The following is a 24088-nucleotide window of genomic DNA, read 5'->3' as shown; positions in this document are numbered from 1 at the left end:
TTTTGCAAATGCACCAAATCGTTGAATTTCAATATTTTTTATTCAATAAATAAAGGGTTTGTATGTTCTCTATATCCAACATTATGTATTATTCTAATTGATCTTTTTTGTAACACCCTTAGTGAATGAAGTGCACATTTGTAGTTGTTTCCCCATATTTCTGCACAATAACTCCGATATTTGATAAAGTTAATTAGTCAAATAGGTGGGATTGAGTCTGGCAGAGTTTTAAAATGCTCCCATTGGTGTTCATTGTTTTTTAATCCATCAGAAGATGAAATGAATAATAAAAAAATAAAAATTACAGGATGTTATTAGTAATGTACTCATTTCCTCAACTGATGTACTAACATCATGTGGTTTATTCTGTACACATGTAGCATCATCTACAACAAAACTTGTGAATTTGGAGTCATTTCATTAATCACACATGAAGTTAAAAGGGGATACATATTATTTCAGCATATTTCAGAAAACATGTCCCCATGCAGTCATAAGTAGAAGAACATGAAATGTAGATTATCAAAAAAAATTTTGGGGGCGATAGAAATGTCACAGGTTACATTACCAACAACATCTTTGACAATCAAGGAATGATCATAACAATCCACATTTTGTAGTACCGTATTTTTCGGACTATAAGTCGCAGTTTTTTTCATAGTTTGGCCGGGCTCCAGTGCGATTTATATGTTTTTTTCCTTCTTTATTATGCATTTTTGGCAGGTGCAACTTATACTCCGGTGCGACTTATACTCTGAAAAAAACCGGTACGTAGTGTCCAAACACGGTAGTGTTGCCTCTACTTTCCTATCTCACACGGCACATAACTCCACCCCCTTTGAAGTCATGCGCGTTCTCGCGGCAGGGGGTACAAATAATTGCTATGGTGACATCCCTTTAGAACAGCAGCTTCTTTCATTAAATAATTTCAGCTCATTTTTATACTTAGCAAACTCATCTTGCGGGCCGGAAAAAACCTATTCGCCATCCTGATCCGGCCCGCCGGCCGTACGTTTGACACCCCTGCTCTAGAGAAAAAGCACTATATAAATGCAATTCAATCACAACAGTGAATTATTAGGATGTAAAATAGTAGTAACCAAATGGTTGTTAAAAATGGACACTGCATGCCTCACCACATACTCTCTCACAATTGTCATGTGTATCCTAAGAACTACAATTTTCTGCATGTGGATATTTGTGTTTGGTGTAGTTCTTTGTCAGTTACACATTTGTTTTTATATTATTTGCCCTGTTATGCAAAACAATAAATGGCCACTGGGTACCATATCTGAGTTATTGTGTAGACATATAGGGAAATACAAACCCCGTTTCCATATGAGTTGGGAAATTGTGTTAGATGTAAATATAAACGGAATACAATGATTTGCAAATCCTTTTCAACCCAGATTCAGTTGAATATGCTACAAAGACAACATATTTGATATTCAAACTGATAAATATTTTTTTTTTTTTGCAAATAATCATTAAGTTTAGAATTTGATGCCAGCAACACATGACAAAGAAGTTGGGAAAGGTGGCAATAAATACTGATAAAGTTGAGGAATGCTCATCAAACACTTATTTGGAACATCCCACAGGTGAACAGGCACATTGGGAACAGGTGGGTGCCATGATTGGGTATAAAAGTAGATTCCACGAAATGCTCAGTCATTCACAAACAAGGATGGGGCGAGGTTCACCACTTTGTCAACAAATGCGTGAGCAAATTGTTGAACAGTTTAAGAAAAACCTTTCTCAACCAGCTATTGCAAGGAATTTAGGGATTTCACCATCTACGGTCTGTAATATCATCAAAGGGTTCAGAGAATATGGAGAAATCACTCCACGTAAGCAACTAAGCCTGTGACCTTCGATCCCTCAGGCTGTACTGCATCAACAAGCGACATCAGTGTGTAAAGGATATCACCACATGGGCTCAGGAACACTTCAGACACCCACTGTCAGTAACTACAGTTGGTCGCTACATCTGTAAGTGCAAGTTAAAACTCTCCTATGCAAGGCGAAAACCGTTTATCAACAACACCCAGAAACGCCGTCGGCTTCGCTGGGCCTGAGCTCATCTAAGATGGACTGATACAAATTGGAAAAGTGTTCTGTGGTCTGACGAGTCCACATTTCAAATTGTTTTTGGAAACTGTGGACGTCATGTCCTCCGGACCAAAAAGGAAAAGAACCATCCGGATTGTTATAGGCGCAAAGTTGAAAAGCCAGCATCTGTGATGGTATGGGGGTGTATTAGTGCCCAAGACATGGGTAACATACACATCTGTGAAGGCGCCATTAATGGTGAAAGGTACATACAGGTTTTGGAGCAACATATGTTGCCATCCAAGCAACGTTACCATGGACGCCCCTGCTTATTTCAGCAAGACAATGCCAAGCCACGTGTTACATCAACGTGGCTTCATAGTAAAAGAGTGTGGGTACTAGACTGGCCTGCCTGTAGTCCAGACCTGTCTCCCATTGAAAATGTGTGGCGCATTTTGAAGCCTAAAATACCACAATGGAGACCCCCGGACTTTTGAACAACTTATGCTGTACATCAAGCAAGAATGGGAAAGAATTTCACCTGAGAAGCTTCAAAAATTTGTCTCCTCAGTTCCCAAACGTTTACTGAGTGTTGTTAAAAGGAAAGGCCATGTAACACAGTGGTGAACATGCCCTTTCCCAACTACCGGTACTTTGGCACGTGTTGCAGCCATGAAATTCAAAGTTAATTATTATTTGCAAAAAAAACATAAAGTTTATGAGTTTGAACATCAAATATCTTGTCTTTGTAGTGCATTCAATTGAATATGGGTTGAAAAGGATTTGCAAATCATTGTATTCCGTTTATATTTACATCTAACACAATTTCCCAACTCATATAGAAACGGGGTTTGTAAGTACAAATAAGTAAGCTTATTTAGCTGACAGTGTTACAGGTCAGTTAGAATAATAATACTGATGGTTATCGAGAACATTCAAAGCCTTTATTTATTGAATGAAAAAGGAGAAATATAACCTTAGGAAAAAGTCTAACTTAAAACATTTGTATGACAGTACAACACTTCAGACATTTAGTATAGCAGTACGTGGAATTAAATGACTGTATGTAATGGATTTAACAAATAAATCAAAGTACTAATAGGTTCCAGTTTAAGAAACTGTTCAAAGTGTACAAAGAAGAAGAATCCTGATAAACATATTTGAACCTAACCGAAAAAAAGAAAAATATTATTCATGTTATTATGTTAATCACAACTTAATTAACTATTTATTCATGGGAAGCTTATTTATTATGTATTTTTTTATTTACTTATTTAGTTATCTATGTGTCTATTTGTCTGTGTGAACAAACAAATGTGTTAGAAAACGCTATGAAAACTCAATTTTCGACATGTTATAACAACAAACTGGAAATACGTGATGTTCCATACTCTAACTGTATGCATGTTTGACATAAATGTATAGCATAACCATAACCAAGGGGAAGCTGGCTCTCAGGAGGATAATAAAAAGCTATAGTGCTTGTGTATAGCGCTCATCCTAAATAGAACATACATGAACGTTTGCCGTTTTTTATTGCGGTGATTTTTGTTGACGAAAAGAAGGCCCAAAGAAAATGTCACTGCTGTAACTGCCGAGGGCGAGCCAGTGTGTTTGCTGTAAAATGCAATGCGCAGCCATTGCAAGACTACAACCAGTTGAGGGCCTGGAAATAAATGCAGAAAATGTATGTTATGAAAACCTATCACTTGTTGATCATTATACAGCCGAGAGTCCAACTTCTCTTCCATTAACGGTCTTTATTTATATTTATGAACATTTAAAAAACAAAACAACACACAAATGACCCTCAACCTGCAGCCCTTTGAGCAGCTTTTTTTGGGCCAGTTTTTGCCCCACTGGAGAATCCCAGGGGGCCGAGAGCACCGTGTACTGTACTGACCTTAACTGGAACTCAATGTGTGTTTTCCCCTCGCCTCTCATTACTATCAAAAGTTAGCAATGAATGGCATGCAGACAGGGGGAGGCGAGATGTTTCTCATAGGGAAGGGCTGGAGGAGGTGACCTACATTGGCCCAGATGATGAGCGTCGGATCAGAACAAATGTCTCTCTCTCTCTCTCCCGCCCTCTTGTTTCACACAGCAGCTGGACAGCTAATTGCCTCTGTAGTTTATTACATGATGTCATGTTTTGTCTTCTTGTTTCTGTCTATTTTGGGTACCCTCCAACAACCCCCCCACCCCAGCATATTGTTTGCAGACATCGAGGGCTTCACCAGCCTGGCGTCTCAGTGCACGGCCCAGGAGCTGGTCATGACGCTCAATGAGCTGTTCGCCCGCTTCGATAAGCTCGCCTCGGTGGGTTCTGACCTCCTTTTGACAACAACTCTGATCATGTGATGATGTCCGTCTTTTGAAAGTGGACACGGGGGTTGGGTTACTTAAGCATTGTGTAACACATCAATTAGACTCTGCAGATACTGAAGAGTCATCGCAGTCATGCATACACGGGTTTATATTTGACATGAGCGTGCTGTGCATTAGTGCTAATTGCATGTAGGTCCGTCCTGCGCAGGAGAACCACTGCCTACGCATCAAAATCCTGGGGGACTGCTACTACTGTGTGTCAGGGCTGCCCGAGCCCCGGGCCGACCACGCCCACTGCTGCGTGGAGATGGGAGTGGACATGATTGAAGCTATCTCGTAAGTGACACACTCGCAAGGACTCGCCACACACAATCGGAGAGTCGTGCGTTCCCAGTGAATGTTAAGTGGATGGAAGTGTGTGGCCAGTTTTTGACAGGAGCGCATTTGTGTGTCCGCAGGCTGGTGAGAGAGGTGACGGGAGTCAATGTCAACATGCGAGTGGGCATCCACAGCGGGCGTGTTCACTGCGGCGTGCTGGGCCTGCGCAAGTGGCAGTTTGACGTCTGGTCCAACGACGTGACTCTCGCCAACCAAATGGAGGCCGGCGGGAAGGCCGGGTTAGTTCCTCTCGCCCCGCCTGCTCTTTTACTCATAGAAGTTGCCATAGGCCAGGGGTCGGCAACCTTCAGCATACAAAGAGCCATTGGAGCCCATTTCCCCCAAAATAAAACCCACCTAGAGCCACAAACTCTGTTAAATTTCTAAAATGACGATAACACCACTTATAGTTCCGTTACACGTGTGCTATAGGACTTATGACATCAAACACTTATTTGATTTATTTCTGGGTATAACCATACTTGCCAACCCCCCCGAATTTTCCGGGAGACTCCCGAAATTCAGCGCCTCTCCCGAAAACCTCCCGGGACAAATATTCTCCCGAAAATCTCCCGATTTTCAGCCGGAGCTGGAAGCCACGCCCCCTCCAGCTCCATGCGGACCTGAGTGAGGACAGCCTTTTTTCATGACGGGAGGACAACAGGGTGACAAGAACTAAATCATCCAGACTACAGATAAATTGTATTATTATGTTCATTTTACCTAAAAATAAATATATTTATTAATTAAAAAAAACAAAACAACTAAATTCATTTTTTTTATATTTTGCTAAAAACATCAAAATTAATTGTATTTTTATTTGTATTTTTTTGTGACTCCTTATTACATCCAGCCATAGAATTATACATTAAAATAAACATATTTGAAATAATTGATTTTAAATTATCATAATAATTCATTTAAAATGACCATATTTAATTATTAAAATAATTGCTTGTTTATCAACAACTTTAGCATTTTATTCATTACATTTTGAAACTCTCAGAAGCCAAGTTATGTTATATTCCTTAATATTTATTTATGCAAGTTTGAAGTATCAATTATCTAAACACAGTTTTGTTTGCATATTTTCAGGATGTAGATATATATATATATATATATATATATATATATATAATATGTATGAAATACTTGACTTGGTGAATTCTAGCTGTCAATATACTCCTCCCCTCTTAACCACGCCCCCAACCACGCCCCGCCCCACCCCCGACCACGCCCCCATCCCCCACCTCCCGAAATCGGAGGTCTCAAGGTTGGCAAGTATGGTATAACAAAGCAAATCATCAAATTATTTTGAACATTAGAAACAAAATACACTGTTCCTTCCCTTATTAATGAATAAAAAAATAAAAATCCACTCATTACAATATTCTGAAGGCATACGAATGTGGCATATTCATTTGACAAATTTTTTTAAAACAACTACCGAATTTTTCGGAGTATAAGTCGCACCGGAGTATAAGTCGCAGCTGCCGAAAATGCATAATAAAGAAGGAAAAAAACATATATAAGTCGCACTGGAGTATAAGTCGCATTTTTGGGGGAAATGTATTTGATAAAAGCCAACACCAATAACAGAGATTTGAAAGGCAATTTAAAATAAATAAAGAATAGTGAACAACAGGCTGAATAAGTGTACGTTATATGAGGCATAAATAACCAACTGAGAACGTGCCTGGTATGTTAACGTAACATATTATGGTAAGAGGCATTCAAATAACTATAAAATATAGAACATGCTATACGTTTACCAAACAATCTGTCACTCCTAATCGCTAAATCCCATGAAATCTTATACGTCTAGTCTCTTACGTGAATGAGATAAATAATATTATGGTTATGTGTTAATAATTTCACACATAAGTCGCTCCTGAGTATAAGTCGCACCCCCGTCCAAACTATGAAAAAATGTGCGACTTATAGTCCGAACAATACGGTACCTAGTCATCAATAAGCAAATAAATAAAAATGTAAATAAACAAAATGTTTCTCTTTTTTGATCCGTCCATTGCTAGGGGTTGACCGCTAAAAACAATACAATTGCATGGCAGCAAGAGATGTCGCATAAGGGCTGTGACATACATTTCCATCGACAATATATTAAAATGTGTTTTATTTTCATATGATAAGATCCCAGATCTCTTTAAAATAACAACTGTTGAATTAAAATAAACTAACTAAATAAAATGAAATATAATAGATGAAGTAACCATTATTTGTTGACATTCAGTTTTCAAGCCAAAGGGAGCCACGGCGGAGGCATGAAAGAGCCGCAGGTTGCAGACCTTTGCCATTGGCCATTTGGTTCTTGACATAGCATGTGTGTTTGTGTGTGTGATAGGCGCATCCACATCACCAAAGCTACTCTACAGTATCTAAGCGAGGACTATGAGGTAGAGCCAGGATTCGGAGGGGAGAGAAATGCTTACTTGAAGGATAATAACATTGAAACCTTTCTGGTGTTGGGGTGCAGCCAGAAGAGGGTCAGTGCACACAGAATTCTTTGGATAGAGAATGTTAGGTACTTACATAGGCTACTGCAGGATTCAGCCATTTAAGAATGTCTTTTGTTTTGTTCTTCAGAAAGAGGAGAAAGCCATGATGGCTAAAATGCAGCGAGCCCGTGCAAATTCTGCAGAGGGCTTGATGCCACGCTGGGTGCCTGATAGATCCTTCGCCAGAACCAAGGAGTCCAAAGTCTTCAGGCAGATGGTGAGACAGACACTGTGGGGGGGATTATTAACGACTACCGTATTTTTCGGACTATAAGTCGCGGTTTTTTTCATAGTTTGGCCGGGCTCCTGTGCGATTTATATACATTTTTTTCCTTCTTTATTATGCATTTTCGGCAGGTGCGACTTATACTCCGTTGCGACTTATACTCCGAAAAATACGGTATTTATTAGCTTGCTCACGACACTTTTCAGAGGGGTCTCCAACCTAAACATAACCCATTCATCCATCCATCCATTTTCTACCGCTTGTCCCGTTCGGGGTCGCGGGGGCCCGTAGCCTATCTCAGCTGCATTCGGGCGGAAGGCGGCGTACACCCTGGACAAGTCGCCACCTCATCGCAGGGCCAACACAGATAGACAGACAACATTCACACTCACATTCACACACTAGGGCCAATTTAGTGTTGCCAATCAACCTATCCCCAGGTGCATGTCTTTGGAGGTGGGAGGAAGCCGGAGTACCCGGAGGGAACCCACGCAGTCACGGAGAGAACATACAAACTCCACACAGAAAGATCCCGAGCCCAGGATTGAACCAAGGACCTTCGTATTGTGAGGCACACGCACTAACCCCTGAACCACCGTGCTGTCCCTAAACATAACATCAAATCTAAAACAGCTCTTATACACTGGCCGAACGATCAAGTCTTATGAGCAGGGGTCTCAAATTCAATTTACATGGGGGGCCACTGGAAGTAGAGTCGAGGTGAGGCTTTGCCGCATAAAGTATTCACTTGTGAACCTTGTGACTAAATGTGTTAACTACTTCTACCAGCAGATATGGTGACGCAGAGCTATGCTAGGCCTTATGTGATGATAAAAGTAACATTTAATGTAAACATTTTTACATTTTTACACTGTTGAATTCCCCAGGAGATGGTCAGAGACACTTTTCGCTTGCTTACTGGAAGTTGCTTTTTGTGTTGCCCAATGTGTGTTATGTTTCATTGTTATTTTTGTGTTTGGATTGTTCTTTATAGTAGGATTCAAGATTGCTATAATATATTTAACTATCAACCGTCCCGGGTGCGCAGGTCGCAATTACGCTAAACCAAGGGTGTCAAACTTATTTTCATGTAACAATGAATAATAAATGCATATAAATGTAATTATGGATTCGCTTAGTGACATTGTTACACAATTGCAGATGCATTTGATTATTATACATATTTTTCCGTGCACTGTAGAAAAAAATCTGTATATTTTGCAATCAAAACTGGCAGCTTAGTCCCCAGAATTGTCTCGTAAAAATGTAGGGTGTTTTTTTATGGCCTATTATTCTAAACATTGTGTTGTTTTACAGTAAGATTCTGGCAACTGAACTGCCAGGGTTTCTTTTTACCGTAAAATCTACTCACTAAGCCACATTTTTGCATCTACATTTAGGATGTTTGAAATGTATATATATATATATATATATATATATATATATATATATATATATATATATATATGTGTGTGTGTATATATATATATATATATATATATATATATATATATATATATATATATATATATGTGTGTGTATATATATATATATATATATATATATATATATATATATATATATATATATATATATATATATATATACACATATATTAATATTAGACATATTACATGTCAAGCAATTATTTGAGCTGATGAATAATATAAGAGATTATTTGAAGTTAGCAAATTGTCTGCTGGTGTTTAAAAAAAAAAAAAAGTAATTTTCTTGCATGTGGATCATTCCAGTGCTTGCTCTCAGTTAGTGTCAGCGTCTCCCAGAGCGCACCATCAGCACACTAAAAAGTGTGTTCCATTGTAGATCGCCTTGCAAGACAGCTTCTAAAATGCCCACAAAAAGTGGTATATAAATATATATTATAGCTTTCTGCTGCATGTTTCAATACATAGCAAAACACCACAGTTAGAAAAATATGTTAACATGAATGGGGAAGAAAATGACTGTCTCCATAGACTTAGACTTAGACTTTATTGATCCACAAGGGAAATTGTTCCACACAGTAGCTCAGTTACAAAGGATGGAAAGTATAACACAGGTATAAAGTAGACTAAATATGCACCATAGTAGCAATATAAAATATAACATATATGTAATATTTACATATTATTTATTCAGTATATAATATATACTGATATATGATATTATATTTTATAGAATATAATCTGCGTAGTGCACACAAGAACCTTATTTGGATAGGGCGGCCTGCACCACTTTTTCATTTGTTATAAAGCAGTCTTAGTAGATCATCCGCAACACACCTACTACTAGAACACGCAATTGTCTAGATTGTACACGCCGTGCAGCACTTGTTACCTGAGTCTTAGTATGTAGACCAGGCCCTAGGTTATATTTGTGATGACCTTTGCCAAATTGAATTGCTGTTTCCAAAAGATGACGCTAAAATAAGAAGAAAGTGAACTAATCTGACTTGGACTACTGTATGATTGTAACATGACAGCATCGTTTACTCGCAATTGTGGTGAGGCTGCATCTTGAGATCTATGTCTTTATTAAAAAGTATCATTCTTTTCCTCTGCATCTCCAAGGGCTTAACCCTTGGGGTTGCAATTTAGAGGCTTAAGCATGAATTAAAACATCAGCCTGGCTCTTGGGGATTAGCTGTACAGATGTCTGAGCTGGTGTCTGTTTTTTAGCTGCACTTTCGGCTACATGATAATCACCCTTTCCACTCTCCTCTCACTCTCACTGTGTTTCTTTTCAGGGCATCGATGAAGCATCCAGCAAGGACAAGTGAGTGTTTGAGTTGTTCAGAGTTGCTTTCGTTAGGAGGGGTTGATCAGCAGACTGTTACTGTTGCTTTTATTTAGTCAAATCCCACCAGGCCCAAATGCCATATTAGCTCTGACTCATCTTGCCCATCACATCACAGGCCCGACTCAGACACAAACAAAGACGACCATATGTGACCCAATGTTCCGTCTCCTTTGTAGCCGCTGCATTCAGGAGGCCTTGAACCCTGAAGATGAGGTGGACGAGTTCCTTGGAAGGGCCATCGACGCCCGCAGCATCGACCAGCTGCGGAAGGACCACGTCAAAAGGTTCCTGCTCACTTTTCAAACTGCTGACCTCGAGAAAAAGGTCAGTGTTTGATGAGAGCTCATGCAAAAGTCCTCACCGGGGTCCACAAAAGCAATGATTTCTTCTGCTGAGTAACTAATCCCACATTGATTTTCCATTGTCAGTACTCCAAAAAGGTTGATGATGGCTTTGGAGGTTACGTGGGCTGCACACTCCTCGTTTTCTTTTGCATCTGTGCCATTCAGATGATTGTTTTCACTATGTAAGTCACTCTTTTAGTGAAAAGGCCCCCTGAACTGTGGGCAGGAAATGTGCATGTTGATTAGTTTACGAGGGGTTAATGACAGTTAAACACCCTAATGAGCCTGTTTTCCGTTCTTCCGCAGAACGCCGCTTATGCTCGGTCTGTACATCAGCATCTTCATCCTCCTCACCAACATCCTCTTCATCTCCTCCATCTACTCCTGCATCAAAGTAAGGAGCCAGTGCAGATATCCTCGAATGAAAATCAGTCCCTCATGTTGGTATCGGCATTAGTTTATGTCATATATTATCATAAATGATCCTAGATTTGTAACAGGGCTAGTGAAATGAGCATATATGGGTAGTTATTTCCCCATATTTATACACAATACCTTAGACACAGTATGGTAAGACTCGTGAGTATATGGAGTGATTTTTGGTCCAAAACATATTTTGCTTTCTACATTATTTAATTATTTCTTGCCATCTTATGCTGTGTATTTTATATAAAAATTCCAGTTATTTTTTATTATCTATTATTACACCTAGAATTTTTTTTATTTTACCATGTCAATGTCTACTCTATCTATTTTTATTTGTGTTTGACCTTTTCTCCCACTGTTACTGAATAGCATTATTTTAGTTTTAATGAAATTTAAAGAAACTGCACTTTTTTTCCCGAATTTTGCGTATCGTTCTCAATCATTATGAAAGACAAGAAGACAAAAGGTTTGTTTTTTTTCCATTCTAACATGCAAAAATGCATTCAAAAACCGTCAACAATACTTAATTTGCATTCCGTAACCTGTACCATAACCAAGCTGTAGCGACATTGTTATTGTAAGAGCGAACACGGAGGAACACTTTTTATAGCGTAGTAACATATCGCCATGCTACGGTATTAGCCGTAAAAGCTAACTACGGCAAGAGAAAAGCTAGCTTCTACGTCAGCACGAAACGCGTTTGAGTTTGTAATGCACAACACTGCGATAGAACACCAATCTCTACTTACAAAAAAGACATGAACTATCATATTATAGTATCTTTAAAGTATTAGCCCATATTTTATGTTTTGTTTGTACACAGCTAGCCAGACAGTGTATTGTAATAACACGATGATCAATATAAAGTGTGACTCACTAGATGGACAGTTGTCTCTTTGGTCCAGCTGGCCGGGGACCTTTTTTCTGGTTTATTTGGGGTAAGCACTCCATTTATGTCGAAATAGCTTGTCTCCAAATTCCACACTTGCAGCTTCGAGTCGCTTTCACCTCACTCTATCGGCTTCCGTCTGATCCAACTTTTCACTATCTTCTTCGTGCTCGCTTCTAGAAGCAGCAGTTCATCCTCCCTTCATTCAGCTTCAAAAATATAAGGTTGTGAATCCTCATTTGTCCAAAAATAGTAGTCTTTGTTGTTGTTTTTTTTACCAAGTCTGCCATTATTAGAACACATATAAGCGTTTTGTAACTCGATAGTAGGAACACACAGTTGTGGCCAGAAGTCGGACGTGTGCTGCTATGGAAACGGAAATCAATGCGCAGAATATATCAGTCCCGACATTGAGGGGTTTTGAAGGCTTCTGTCACGTGGGGGTCGCATCTTACTGCGTGGATTGTTCTCCCGGGATGCAGACGGACAACTCCGGACGAAGTGTGCAGGTAGGATATGATTGCTCTTAAATCATACACGGAAATACAAGCAGACCGAAAACAAACAAAAGGGAAGCTAAGGTAAAAACTTAGCACAGGGGTAATGAACGAGGAAACAGGAATAACCAAACGTAACTTGATGCATATAGCAAACAACGAAGCCAGACTGTTTGTGACGAGCAACGTGAATAAATAACTCTCTGATTAGTGCCCGGCAGCAGGTGAGCTAATCAGAGGCAGCTGAAACCAATCAGCACCCATGGTAACCAAAACAAACCCAGGAGTGCACAAAACAGAAACTTAGGGAGTCCAAAAGTAATATCAAAACCTAACCAAAACATGATCCGGGCCACGCATCGTGACAGCTACAACCGTATCTCTTATTAGTTGCATTTTTCAACCGTTTTTTCTCATCTTTATAATGTTTAAAAAATAAAAAAAAAGACGTGTGTTTTTGTTTCTCAAAATGATTGTGAACAAAAAAGTGCAGTTCCCTTTTAAGGATAGTCTGTTTTTGTCCAACCATCTCTTTAATTTGTTCATTTCTTGTTACTATTTTATTACCTTCTATGTGTTCTCTCCTGAACCAAACACAGCCGTGTCATTTGCAAATCACTTTCTTTCGTAACTTTATAAATGTTTGTATAGAGATCGACCAATTTTGGTCCCAGTATTGACCTCTGGGGTACTTGACTGGACTTGACTTGACTTCATTAATTCATGCTTGCAGTGGAGCCAGGGCCCCACTGAAAAAACAGCTCAACTTTACAATGAATATCAAACAAACAAAAATAAAAAAATGAAAAGAACAGACAGCATTTTATATAAAAAAACATTTTCAGGGCAACAGCAGCATGGAAACTATTAGCATTCTGGCATATGACTGTATTACTTATTTAATTAGATAGTGTCATTATACAGTTTGATTGCAGTATGCAGGGTAGAGTTTTTAAGTCTCTTTGTCTTGTACGCCGCAGTATGTTGACATCTTGCACCTCTAACATGGCCCTTGCTCTCTTTTCTCCTCTCGAAGCTCTTCCCAGCTGTCTTGCAGACGTTAACCAAGAAAATAGTTCAGTCTCGTGCCAACAGCACACTGGTGGGCGTCTTCACCATCCTCCTCCTCTTCATCGCTTCCTTCGCTAACATGGTACGGGGCGGCAGCTTTGTGAGGGTTGTATCTTGTAACAGGTTTGACTCACCGAAATGGGAGATGCCAAGACATTTACAGACTCTGTGGCACCGTCTTGCCCGTTTTGAAAAGAGTCCAATCCACCCTAGGATGCACTTTAACTAGCGTAAGAGCTATAATTAATTGCATTCAGTCTGTCGCCATGTGTGTTCCATATTGGCCAACACTTGACTACAATTGTATCTTGTTTACACACAAAAAATTATTGTGTTTTTATGCTAATTGTTACCACCTGGCAAGAGTTACCTACATTGGTCCAAAAGCAACAGGATCTCTTCAAGCTCACTGATTAAAAGTTCCTACTTTTAGTGTTTTTCCGCTGGTTGCCTTGCAACTTGATGTTGACATCAGTCCTCCAGGATATCGTTGTGTTTGGTACCAATCATATCTAAAGTGTAGCCTCCTGTAAAAACACAACTTCCGCACTTTGTATCACTGCAGTATCCTGTGGCTCTCCTCCTGACTGACGGATTATTTTCTTGCTAGTTTACCTGCAGCAGAGGTCAGCTGGAGGAGTGTGTGGCCAACAAGCTGAACACGCCAGTGACACTATGTCTGCTGCACAACCTGACCAAGACAGCAAAGGATGGCTTGACTTTGTGTTCCAGCCAGGTCACACCCTGCCATTTCCCAGAGGTCAGTCCTGTAGATTTTCACCCCCGTAAGCCAGTGCTTCTCAATTTAACCACCCCCACCTTGTGCACGCGCGGGCCGGACTATTAAAATCATGACGTTAAAAATAAAAAATAAAGACAACTTCAGATATTTTTTTTGTCTTACTTTGGCCAAAAATAGAACAAACACATTCTGAAAATATTACAATAAAAGTATAGAAAAAAAATACCGGCAGTGGTAAAGTTTAAATCCGTGAAGGAAAGAAGAAAGTGAATGAATGCTTATAACTGAATACATTTACATATGCATAAAAATGTATTTTGTATTTTTTTTTTTTTTTATGAATTAGGTAACGTTTATGTCAACCTTTTTCCAAAATACAATATAGAATGTAAGATATAACACAATAATGCATATATTTTTCAAAACGGTTACAAAAAAAGTGAGACCACAAAAATGTACTGTGGGACCCCATTTTTATGACTGGATGGGGTCACTGGGACCCCATTTGGAAAATTCCTAGCGGAAACACTGATGGAGTATTGGTGTGTGCAAAACAGCAGCAGGCGGCTGTGGCCTGCGGGCCGGTTCTTATACTAATCAAATGTCATCCCGGGGGCCGTATATTTTAATTTATTTCTATTTTTTATTTTTATTTTTTTTTGTCGTAAAGAAACACAATCATGTGTGCTTACGGACTGTATCCCTGCAGACTGTATTGATCTATATTGATACATAATGTAGGAACCAGAAATATTAATAACAGAAAGAAACAACCCTATTGTGCGAATGAGTGTGAATGAGTGTAAATGGGGGGAGGGAGGTTTTTTGGGTTGGTGCACTAATTGTAAGTGTATCTTGTGTTTTTTATGTTTATTTAATTTAAAAAAATATACGTATATATTTATTTTTTTAATAATTTTTTTTTTTTAATTTCTTGTGCGGCCCGGTACCAATCTATCCACGGACAGGTACCGGGCTGTGGCCCGGTGGTTGGGGACAACTGCCGTAGATAATTCAGGTCCGGCTCGCGGGCCTTGGCTTTAACACCCCTGGTCTATAAAATTGTTTATACGTACAACTCTGCATAAAAATATATCCTTATTCACTTTAAAGAAAACCCCCCAAAAATAATTATAGCTCAACATACAAAAAAATAATTACTTTGTTAACATGTTTTTTTTAGTCTGTAACAGAAACGATTTAAAGTACATCAATTTGCCTGAAATAAAAGAAATGTATCCCTATTTAAACTATAAACACATTTATTAAAATTACATAAACTCAATAAAAAATATCAATTCAAATTGATCAGCAGCATCAACTCAGGAACACAATATATAAATAAATTTAACCTACAAAATAAATAAAAATATTGGTTTTGATTTTTTTAATCAAAATGAGGAAGTCAGAATTAATGACAACAATGAGGACGTTTTGTATTGCACAGCTTTTCCAAATGGGGTTTAAAGCATGATACTGCATCATGCATTGCACCTGCTATTCGAGAAGCTGTAAGCGCACGTTGTGTGCATCAACTGTTGAAGAAAGTCTGACTAGTCCTTCACCTTCCTCCCCTGCAGTATTTCAGCTACAGTGTCCTACTGACCCTGCTGGCCTGCTCCGTGTTCCTCCACATCAGCAGCATAGGGAAGTTGGCGCTGATGCTACTCATCCAGTTCATCTTCCTCCTGCTGGTGGAGTGGCCTCAAGTGTTCCTGTTTGACAACGCTGACCTGCTGGTCAAAGCTAACACGCTGTAAGTGTCTTAACCGGAGGTGTCTCCATGCCAATCTTGGGGGTCGATATTTGTCTTTTTTAACTGATCCACCATCGGCTGGGCTCAGCTTGTGTTTCACCGTTTACGTGGCTAAACGTGAAAGAGGGATGCACTGCTCAGGAAGACACAATTATATTTCAGGATTCCCTGTTACACACATGCTGGAGTATATAAATTCCAGGATGGTGCTGTGTTTCTTGCCAGAACACCGGATCGAATTTGAGACAGAGGACCTGATTTACGACGCGCTTTGCTGCGTGTGCAATTGAAAGGTGGTGCAGACAGCCTTATTTAAATGAGGACTTTACGTGTACTATACGGGGCATCACCACAGAAACACTCTTAATTACTGCACATTCATGTTATCATGCTCCCACCTGCGACGTTTTGTTATTGTCAAGACTAGGACTTTGGCGTGGTTTGTTTTCCCATGGTGTAAATTATTTGGACCGGACATGGCGTGAAGGTAAATACATTTTTATTTTTTACACTAACAAAAGAACAAAAAGCGCGCTCAAGGCGGAAGTACAAACTTGACTAATGAAACAAATACTTGCACGTGGGCAAAAAACTATGGACATGAACAAAAGTCGCTAACTGTGGCATAAATAGAAAAAAACGTACTTGACGATGACGTGAACAGGGCAGCATGGACTAGGAGCATGAAACAGAGTGTCAGGAGTGTGTCAAGAGTGATGTCGCCAGGCTGACTGCCTGGCAACTACAGGCTTAAATAGTGATGACATGATTAGTGAAAACAGGTGCGTGACTCAAAATGTGAAAACGTGAGACAGGTGCGTGACATGACGATGTGAACCAGGTGAAACTAATGGTTACTATGGTGACAAAGGGAATGAAAACAAGAACTGAAAAGTGTCCAAAAACCAAGCAAAACATAACTAAACAAAATGATCACAGACATGACAGTTATGTTTTGAAATATGCAGGAGATGTGTTATTTTTTTATGGGCATTTTAGAAGCAGTCCTGCACTGCATCTACATTGAAACCACTTGTTTTCCTTGTTTTACAGCTGAAAGTGCGCTCATTGGAGAGAGGCTGCACTTCTCCTCTCAAGACGCAAAAATGTATACCGTATTTTTCGGAGTATAAGTCGCTCCGGAGTATAAGCCGCACCGGCCGAAAATGCATAATAAAGAAGGGAAATAACATATAAGTCGCACTGGAGTATAAGTCACATTTTTTGGGGAAATGTATTTGATAAAACCCAACACCAAGTATAGACGTTTGAAAGGCAATTTAAGATAAATAAACTATATTGAACAACAAGCTGAATAAGTGTACGTTATATGAGGCATAAATAACCAACTGAGAACATGCCTGGTATGTTAACGTAACATATTATGGTAAGAGTCATTCAAATAGCTATAACATATAGAACATGCTATACGTTTACCAAACAATCTGTCACTCCTAATCGCTAAATCACATGAAATCTTATACGTCTAGTCTCTTACGTGAATCAGCTAAATAATATTATTGTCAAGACTTGGACTATGGGGGCAGCACGGTGACAGAGGGGTTAGTGCATCTGCCTCACAATACGAAGGTCCTGAGTAGTCTTGGGTTCAATCCCGGGTTCGGGATCTTTCTGTGTGGAGTTTGCATGTTCTCCCCGTGACTGCGTGGGTTCCCTCCTGGTACTCCGGCTTCCTCCCACCTCCAAAGACATGCACCTGGGGATAAGTTGATTGGCAACACTAAACTTGGCCCTAGTGTGTGAATGTGAGTGTGAATGTTGTCTGTCTATCTGTGTTGGCCCTGCGATGAGGTGGCGACTTGTCCAGAGTGTACCCCGCCTTCCGGCCGATTGTAGCTGAGATAGGCTCCAGCGCCCCCCGCGACCCCAAAAGGGAATAAGCGGTAGAAAATGGATGGATGGATGGACTTGGACTATGGCGTGGTTTGTTTTCCAATGGTGCAAAGGAATTGGACCGGACATGGCGTGAAGTTAAATACATGATTTAATAATAGATTATAAAAAGTATAAACAAAAGGCGCGCACAAGGCGGGGAACAAACTTGGCTAATAAAACAAAACTAGCACAAAGGCAGAACTATGGGAAAAAAGGAACAAACAAAAGGCGCTCACAGCGGAGGTACAAAACAGTGGCTTGAATAAACAAAAAACTTACATGGCAAGAAAAGAGCAGCATGAACTATGACCTGGACAGAGTAAGCAGCGTGTCAAGAGTGCAGAGCATGAATGTGATGTCGCCAGGCCGACTAACAGAAAATGACAGGCTTAAATCGTCATGTGGTGATTGAAAACAGGTGCGTGAGTTCAAATTAATCAGGTGCGTGAGTCGTGAGGACAAGTGAACTGATTGGTAGTCATGGAAACAAAACAGGGAGTGAAAAAACAGAAACTGACAGAGTGCAAAAACCAAACAGAACATAGCCAAACTAAACATGATCACCAAGGCATGACACTTATTTGATATTTTACGGTAATGTGTAAATAATTTCACACATAAGTCGCTCCTGAGTATAAGTCGGCACCCCCGACTATGAAAAAAACTGCGACTTATAGTCCAAAAAATACGGTACTTAAAGAAGTTTTTTTTGATATAGGAAATAGTTTAATAATATATATTCTATGTGGGGGAAAAAACATACATCATTAAAAGAAAATACTAAAGGACACCAAAAGACATGTCAATCAATCAATCAAAGTTTATTTATATAGCCCTTAATCACAAGTGTCTCAAAGGGCTGCAAAATCCACAACGACATCCCCAGATCCCACATCAGGGCAAGAAAAAACTCAACCCATTGGGCATAATGAGAAACCTTGGAGGGGACCGCAGATGTGGGGACCCCCCCGCCCCAAGTGTCTTGCCCAAGGACACAACGGCAGTGACTAGGATGGCAGAAGCGGGGATCGAACCTGGAACCCTCAATTAAAGCTTTCGTTATTCTGTATATTGCTCAAAGGAATATAATTGATATGGTGCTTGGCTACACATGATTTCAGCCTTTCAAAGTTCCTCTTGGACATCCAATTTGTGACTTCGGTATTTGTCAAATCCTAGTTACGGCCCTGCCTGCAGCGGGGTGTGGAACTGAGTTTGTACGTTGTACTGACACGTGCTAAATAAAATGTCTTATGCTCCCAAAACTGGGATGAGTGTGGATAAATCACATTGCGCATGCAAAATAATTATACATGCATCTTCTCATCCCTGTATTGTGGGTGTTTTGATGATCAGCATATATTTTTCGTATTAATGAAGACACAGACGCAAAATGGATGGCACGCATTATTCTGCACACTTAACAGACACAATCCACTTTGTACATTAGCTTGGCGCGTGCTATCAAGTTTGCACGTGTTTTAGTAAATACACACCTTTAGTAAATCGGGCCCAAAGTTGCAGTGAATCCGCAGTGCGAAGACACTTCTAAGATACTTATCCTCACCACCATGGCGGAAAATAAACTAAGTGTATATAAAGGAGCATTATCACTGGAGGACCAGAGGAAAAGGAATGGCTAAGCATGCTACACGCACACACCGAGCAGGACATCAGGAGAAGCTAACCACTAAAGCTTCAATGTAAAGTGGGGGTGATCGATCCAAATGTCGATACTATTGATACCTAGTATAGTATCAGTATATAAATGATACCAAAGTGATTAGATAAAAAAACTAATTTCTTGTTCTAATTATTGCAAAACCTTTTTTTTGGGTGGTGGGGTGTTTTTCGGTATTGTTGACAAAGGCTTTAAAGGCAAAATTCAAATGATTTAAATAGGAGCAAATAGTAGTGTCTGATTTTGTTTAGTGATTGTGCACTAGCCACTTCATTTTGTTAAAACATGTAGCGTTCAAAACGACAAATCATTTACATCTGGGGTGCCCACACTTTTTCTGCAGGCGAGCTACTTTTCAATTGATCAAGTCGTGGGGATCTACCTCATTCATATATATAATTTATATTTACTTATTTATGAAAGATATGTTTTTGTTAACAAGTTAAAGGTGTTTAATGATAATGCAAGCATGTTTAACACATATAGTTAATATTGTTAATAAATTAAAGGTGTTTAATGATAATACAAGACTGTTAAATACATATAGTTAATATTGTTAACAAGTTAAAGGTGTTTAATGATAAAGCAAGCATGTTTAACACATATAGTTAATATTGTTAATAAATTAAAGGTGTTTAATGATAATACAAGACTGTTTAATATATATAGTTAATATTGTTAACAAGTTAAAGGTGTTTAATGATAACACAAGCATGTTTAACACATAGTTAATATTGTTAATAAGTTAAAGGTGTTTAATGATAATACAAGCATATTTAACACATATAGTTAATATTGTTAACAAGTTAAAGGTGTTTAAAGATAATACAAGCATGTTTAACACATATAGTTAATATTGTTAACAAGTTAAAGGTGTTTAAAGATAATACAAGCATGTTTAACACATATAGTTAATATTGTTAATAAGTTAAAGGTGTTTAATGATAACACAAGCATGTTTAACACATAGATTCCTTTCTTTCATGAAGACAAGAATATAAGTTGGTGTATTACCTGATTCTAATGACTTGCATTGATAGGAATCAGACAGTAGTGCTGATAACGTCCGCATTTTCAAATGGAGGAGAGAAAAAGTCCTCCTTTCTGTCCAATACCACATGAAAGTGGTTGGTTTTTGGCATCTTATTTGTCCAGCTTCCGTACTCCTTTGTATACACTTTACAAGAAATTATTGGCGGCAAACTCTGTAGCTTGCTAGCTTGAGCACGCCAGCTTTCTGAGACTCTTATTTTGTTAGCGCAGGCAGGATGAAGCAGAGCTTTTATTGTGCAACTGTGCAGTCGGTCTTTGGAGTTTTGACGACAGGTACGGCACCAGAGTCTGTTGAAATAAAAAGTGTTTTTCGCCTTCCTGTCGGTAATTTTTTCTAAATAATGAGACCCTCGGGTGCTGTGAATGTCAATCAAGTGACGAAAGTGACGTCATAGTGAAGATTTATGATCGCTCATTTTTAGGACTATTTTTTTAATGCCTGGCTAGCGATTGACTAATACACAGTCCGCGATCGACCGGTAACTCGCGATCGACGTAATGGGCACCCCTGATTTACATCATCTGAGTTACAACAATACTAGCAAATTCAAATGTTTTCAAGAAAAGCTTTATAAAAGTGTGTTGTTGTATTTACATTAGTTACTTGATATAAAACATTTTTGTGACTCGAAAACGGATCAAAGGCCAAAACTTCAGTTTGGGATCTAAAACCAAAAATGTTGATCGGGAAATCCCTAGATTTAACCCTTATCTTGGATTAGTCTAGTTTATGGTCATTTTCCACTTTGTCTTTGTATCAGGGTAGTTTCTGTTTTGTTTGTATTCATGTCCAGTTTTAGGTTCGATTGGAACAACGCTTCGATTTATATTCTGTTGCTTAGATTAATCGTTTAATCGTTTAATGGGTGGAACTAAAAAAAAGATAAAATCTGGACTGCATCGATTACCCGCAACTTTAAATACGCAAACATAGTTCCTGCACAGTCGCTTCAACAGAGCGCACATGAGAACAGTGGTGTGTGAGTGGCGTGATCTGTGTGGTGGTGATCAGCGAAGACTTTTTATTTTTCTTACTTTGGGGCGGTATAGCTCGGTTGGTAGAGCGGCCGTGCCAGCAACTTGAGGGTTGCAGGTTCAATCCCCGCTCCCGCCATCCTTGTCACTGCTGTTGTGTCCTTGGGCAAGACACTTTACCCACCTGTTCCCAGTGCCACCCACACTGGTTTAAATGTAACTTAGATATTGGGTTTCACTATGTAAAGCGCTTTGAGTCACTAGAGAAAAGCGCTATATAAATAAAATTCACTTTATTTTCAAATTTTTTCAAATGCTAAAAGTTAAAATTCAATGTTGCTGATGTGCATTTATTTAAAAAAAGGTTGAGGCAAGCAGAAAATGTTTGTATATTTTAAATAATTTCCACAAAATACCATTGAGGCTATAAAGTGTCTTTTATCCGATTACCTGATTAATCGAACAAACTAATCGATAAATTACCTAAAATAGTTAATAGCTGTAGCCGTGCTTACTGTACAGGTCTTAGGTATTATCGTATTTGGCTGTGTCTCTTAACCCTAAGGCCCGACTGCAAGTAGGAGCGCTTCCAAAAAATATCTGTTTCTCAGCTGTGGTCTGTATGGGCCACAGCAGTACTTAGTTGTAATACACTTTTCCACCACTAGTGGCAGAAATGACAATATCAAACAAACAGAAAAAGCTTGGAGCTAGAGTCATAGAGAAGTTTCTTAAGCGCACAAATTATGACTAAAGTGTTCGCATAACATTTTATTGACAGTTTATTTAAAAAACATCTTAATTATTAATTTTATTTATTTATTGTAGCACATAATAATTGTATGTAAATTAATTGTTTGTCAGTTATTTATGAGTTCCTTCTTATGCAGTATATTTGGTGATCATCACATGGTTTCATATCATTTGACAAGGTTGTAAACTGTAAGTAGGTTGGATACAATTATTGAATACGATTAATATCAAGAGTAAGATGAAAAATTCAGTGTTAATATTTGAGTGGAAAGGTTGGGCCCCGAGGTCAAAAAAGTTAAGAACCTGTCGTGTTTGCTATTTCTCTAATATAATAGAAACACAAACACTTGCTTTAGTGTACTAAGTGTATTAAATGGAGACCTTTTGTTAGTGAACAAATGCAGTCTTTCCCAATTGCTTTCACAGTCAGCCTGAACTGCAACACAATACCATGCTACTGATTAGCTCTACCTTCAAGTGATAACATGAAGACCTACTTTCTCGTTGGGTTCTCTTTTTTGAGAATGTTCTAATTAATCAACGATCATATTCAAATATTGCACAATTTGTCTCGTTCATTAATAGTTGGAACCTTTCTGTGTGTTTTTTTACAGGCTGGGTTTCAATGCAACTGCAGAACAGTGGTATGTAGCCTTCACCGTCTGTGCTTACTTTTCATGACTCTCTTGACTCATGTTGTTGACTGATCAACTATTCTTTCCACAGCCTGGAGAGCGTGACCAAAGTACCCCTGAAGGTCATGACCCCTGTAATCCTGACTGTGTTTGTTCTGGCTTTATACCTGCACGGCCAGCAGGTGGAGTCCACTGCACGTCTGGATTTCCTGTGGAAGCTTCAAGTAAGAGAGAGCTGATACCAAACAACAAGGCTTTTGAGCACGTTTGTTATGGAAGTTTGGTAATGATGATGATTTCATTATTTTAGCAGCCCCAATTTGTATTTCTCTTTGATGTTGTATGCCTCGTTTGTACATGTTCACCTGCTCTAAACCAGTGTTTTTCCAACCTTTTTTGAGCCTAGGCACATGTTTTTCATTGAAAAAATGCAGAGGCACACCACCAGCAGAAAACATAAAAAAATTAAACTCAGCAGCCGATATTGACAGTATAAAGTCGTTGCCACAATTGTTGGATATGAATTCAAACCATAACAGACAATGCATCACTTTAGCTCTTGTCACAAAGTAGCTGTACTGTCACGTCACTCCATGACTTATTTTGATTTTTTTGGTGTTTTCCTGTGTGAAGTGTTTTAGTTCCTGTCTTGCGCTCCTATTTTGGTGGTTTTGTTGGTGTTTCATGTCTTCCTTTGAGTGTTATTCCCCGCACCTGATTTGTTTTAGCAATCAAGACTATTTAAGTTTTACGGACGCTATCCGTCTTTGTGGGGACAGGGTTGATTGTCATGTCATGTTCGGATGTACTTTGTGGGCGCTGTGTCTGCTCCACACGCTGTAAGTCTTTGCTGTCGTCCAGCATTCTGTTTTTGTTTACTTTGCAGCCATCCATCCATCCATCCATTTTCTACCGCATATTCCCTTCGGGGTCGCGGGGGGTGCTGGAGCCTATCTCAGCTACAATTGGGCGGAAGGCGGGGTACACCCTGGACAAGTCGCCACCTCATCACAGGGCCAACACAGATAGACAGACAACATTCACACTCACATGTACACACTAGGGCCAATT

General features: G+C 39.1%; 1 protein-coding gene across 1 annotated transcript in view; it reads left to right on the top strand.

The window, feature by feature from the left end:
• LOC133623666 (adenylate cyclase type 6-like) overlaps positions 1-24088 on the top strand; it is a 118336-nt gene that overhangs the window by 68792 nt on the left and 25456 nt on the right. Inside the window, exons 6-19 of the mRNA XM_061986945.2 lie at positions 4260-4371; positions 4589-4716; positions 4839-4997; positions 7121-7262; positions 7363-7491; positions 10247-10275; positions 10476-10623; positions 10728-10825; positions 10950-11037; positions 13492-13608; positions 14137-14286; positions 15849-16024; positions 22997-23026; positions 23109-23241. Coding sequence (XP_061842929.1) covers positions 4260-4371; positions 4589-4716; positions 4839-4997; positions 7121-7262; positions 7363-7491; positions 10247-10275; positions 10476-10623; positions 10728-10825; positions 10950-11037; positions 13492-13608; positions 14137-14286; positions 15849-16024; positions 22997-23026; positions 23109-23241 — 1639 coding nt within the window. The remainder of the gene's footprint in view (positions 1-4259; positions 4372-4588; positions 4717-4838; positions 4998-7120; positions 7263-7362; positions 7492-10246; positions 10276-10475; positions 10624-10727; positions 10826-10949; positions 11038-13491; positions 13609-14136; positions 14287-15848; positions 16025-22996; positions 23027-23108; positions 23242-24088) is intronic.

The sequence above is a fragment of the Nerophis lumbriciformis genome, linkage group LG01, assembly GCF_033978685.3.
Source record: "Nerophis lumbriciformis linkage group LG01, RoL_Nlum_v2.1, whole genome shotgun sequence".
NCBI lineage: Eukaryota > Metazoa > Chordata > Actinopteri > Syngnathiformes > Syngnathidae > Nerophis > Nerophis lumbriciformis.
Note: the sequence above shows the minus strand (reverse complement) of the source record. Positions and strands in the feature narration are given on the sequence as shown.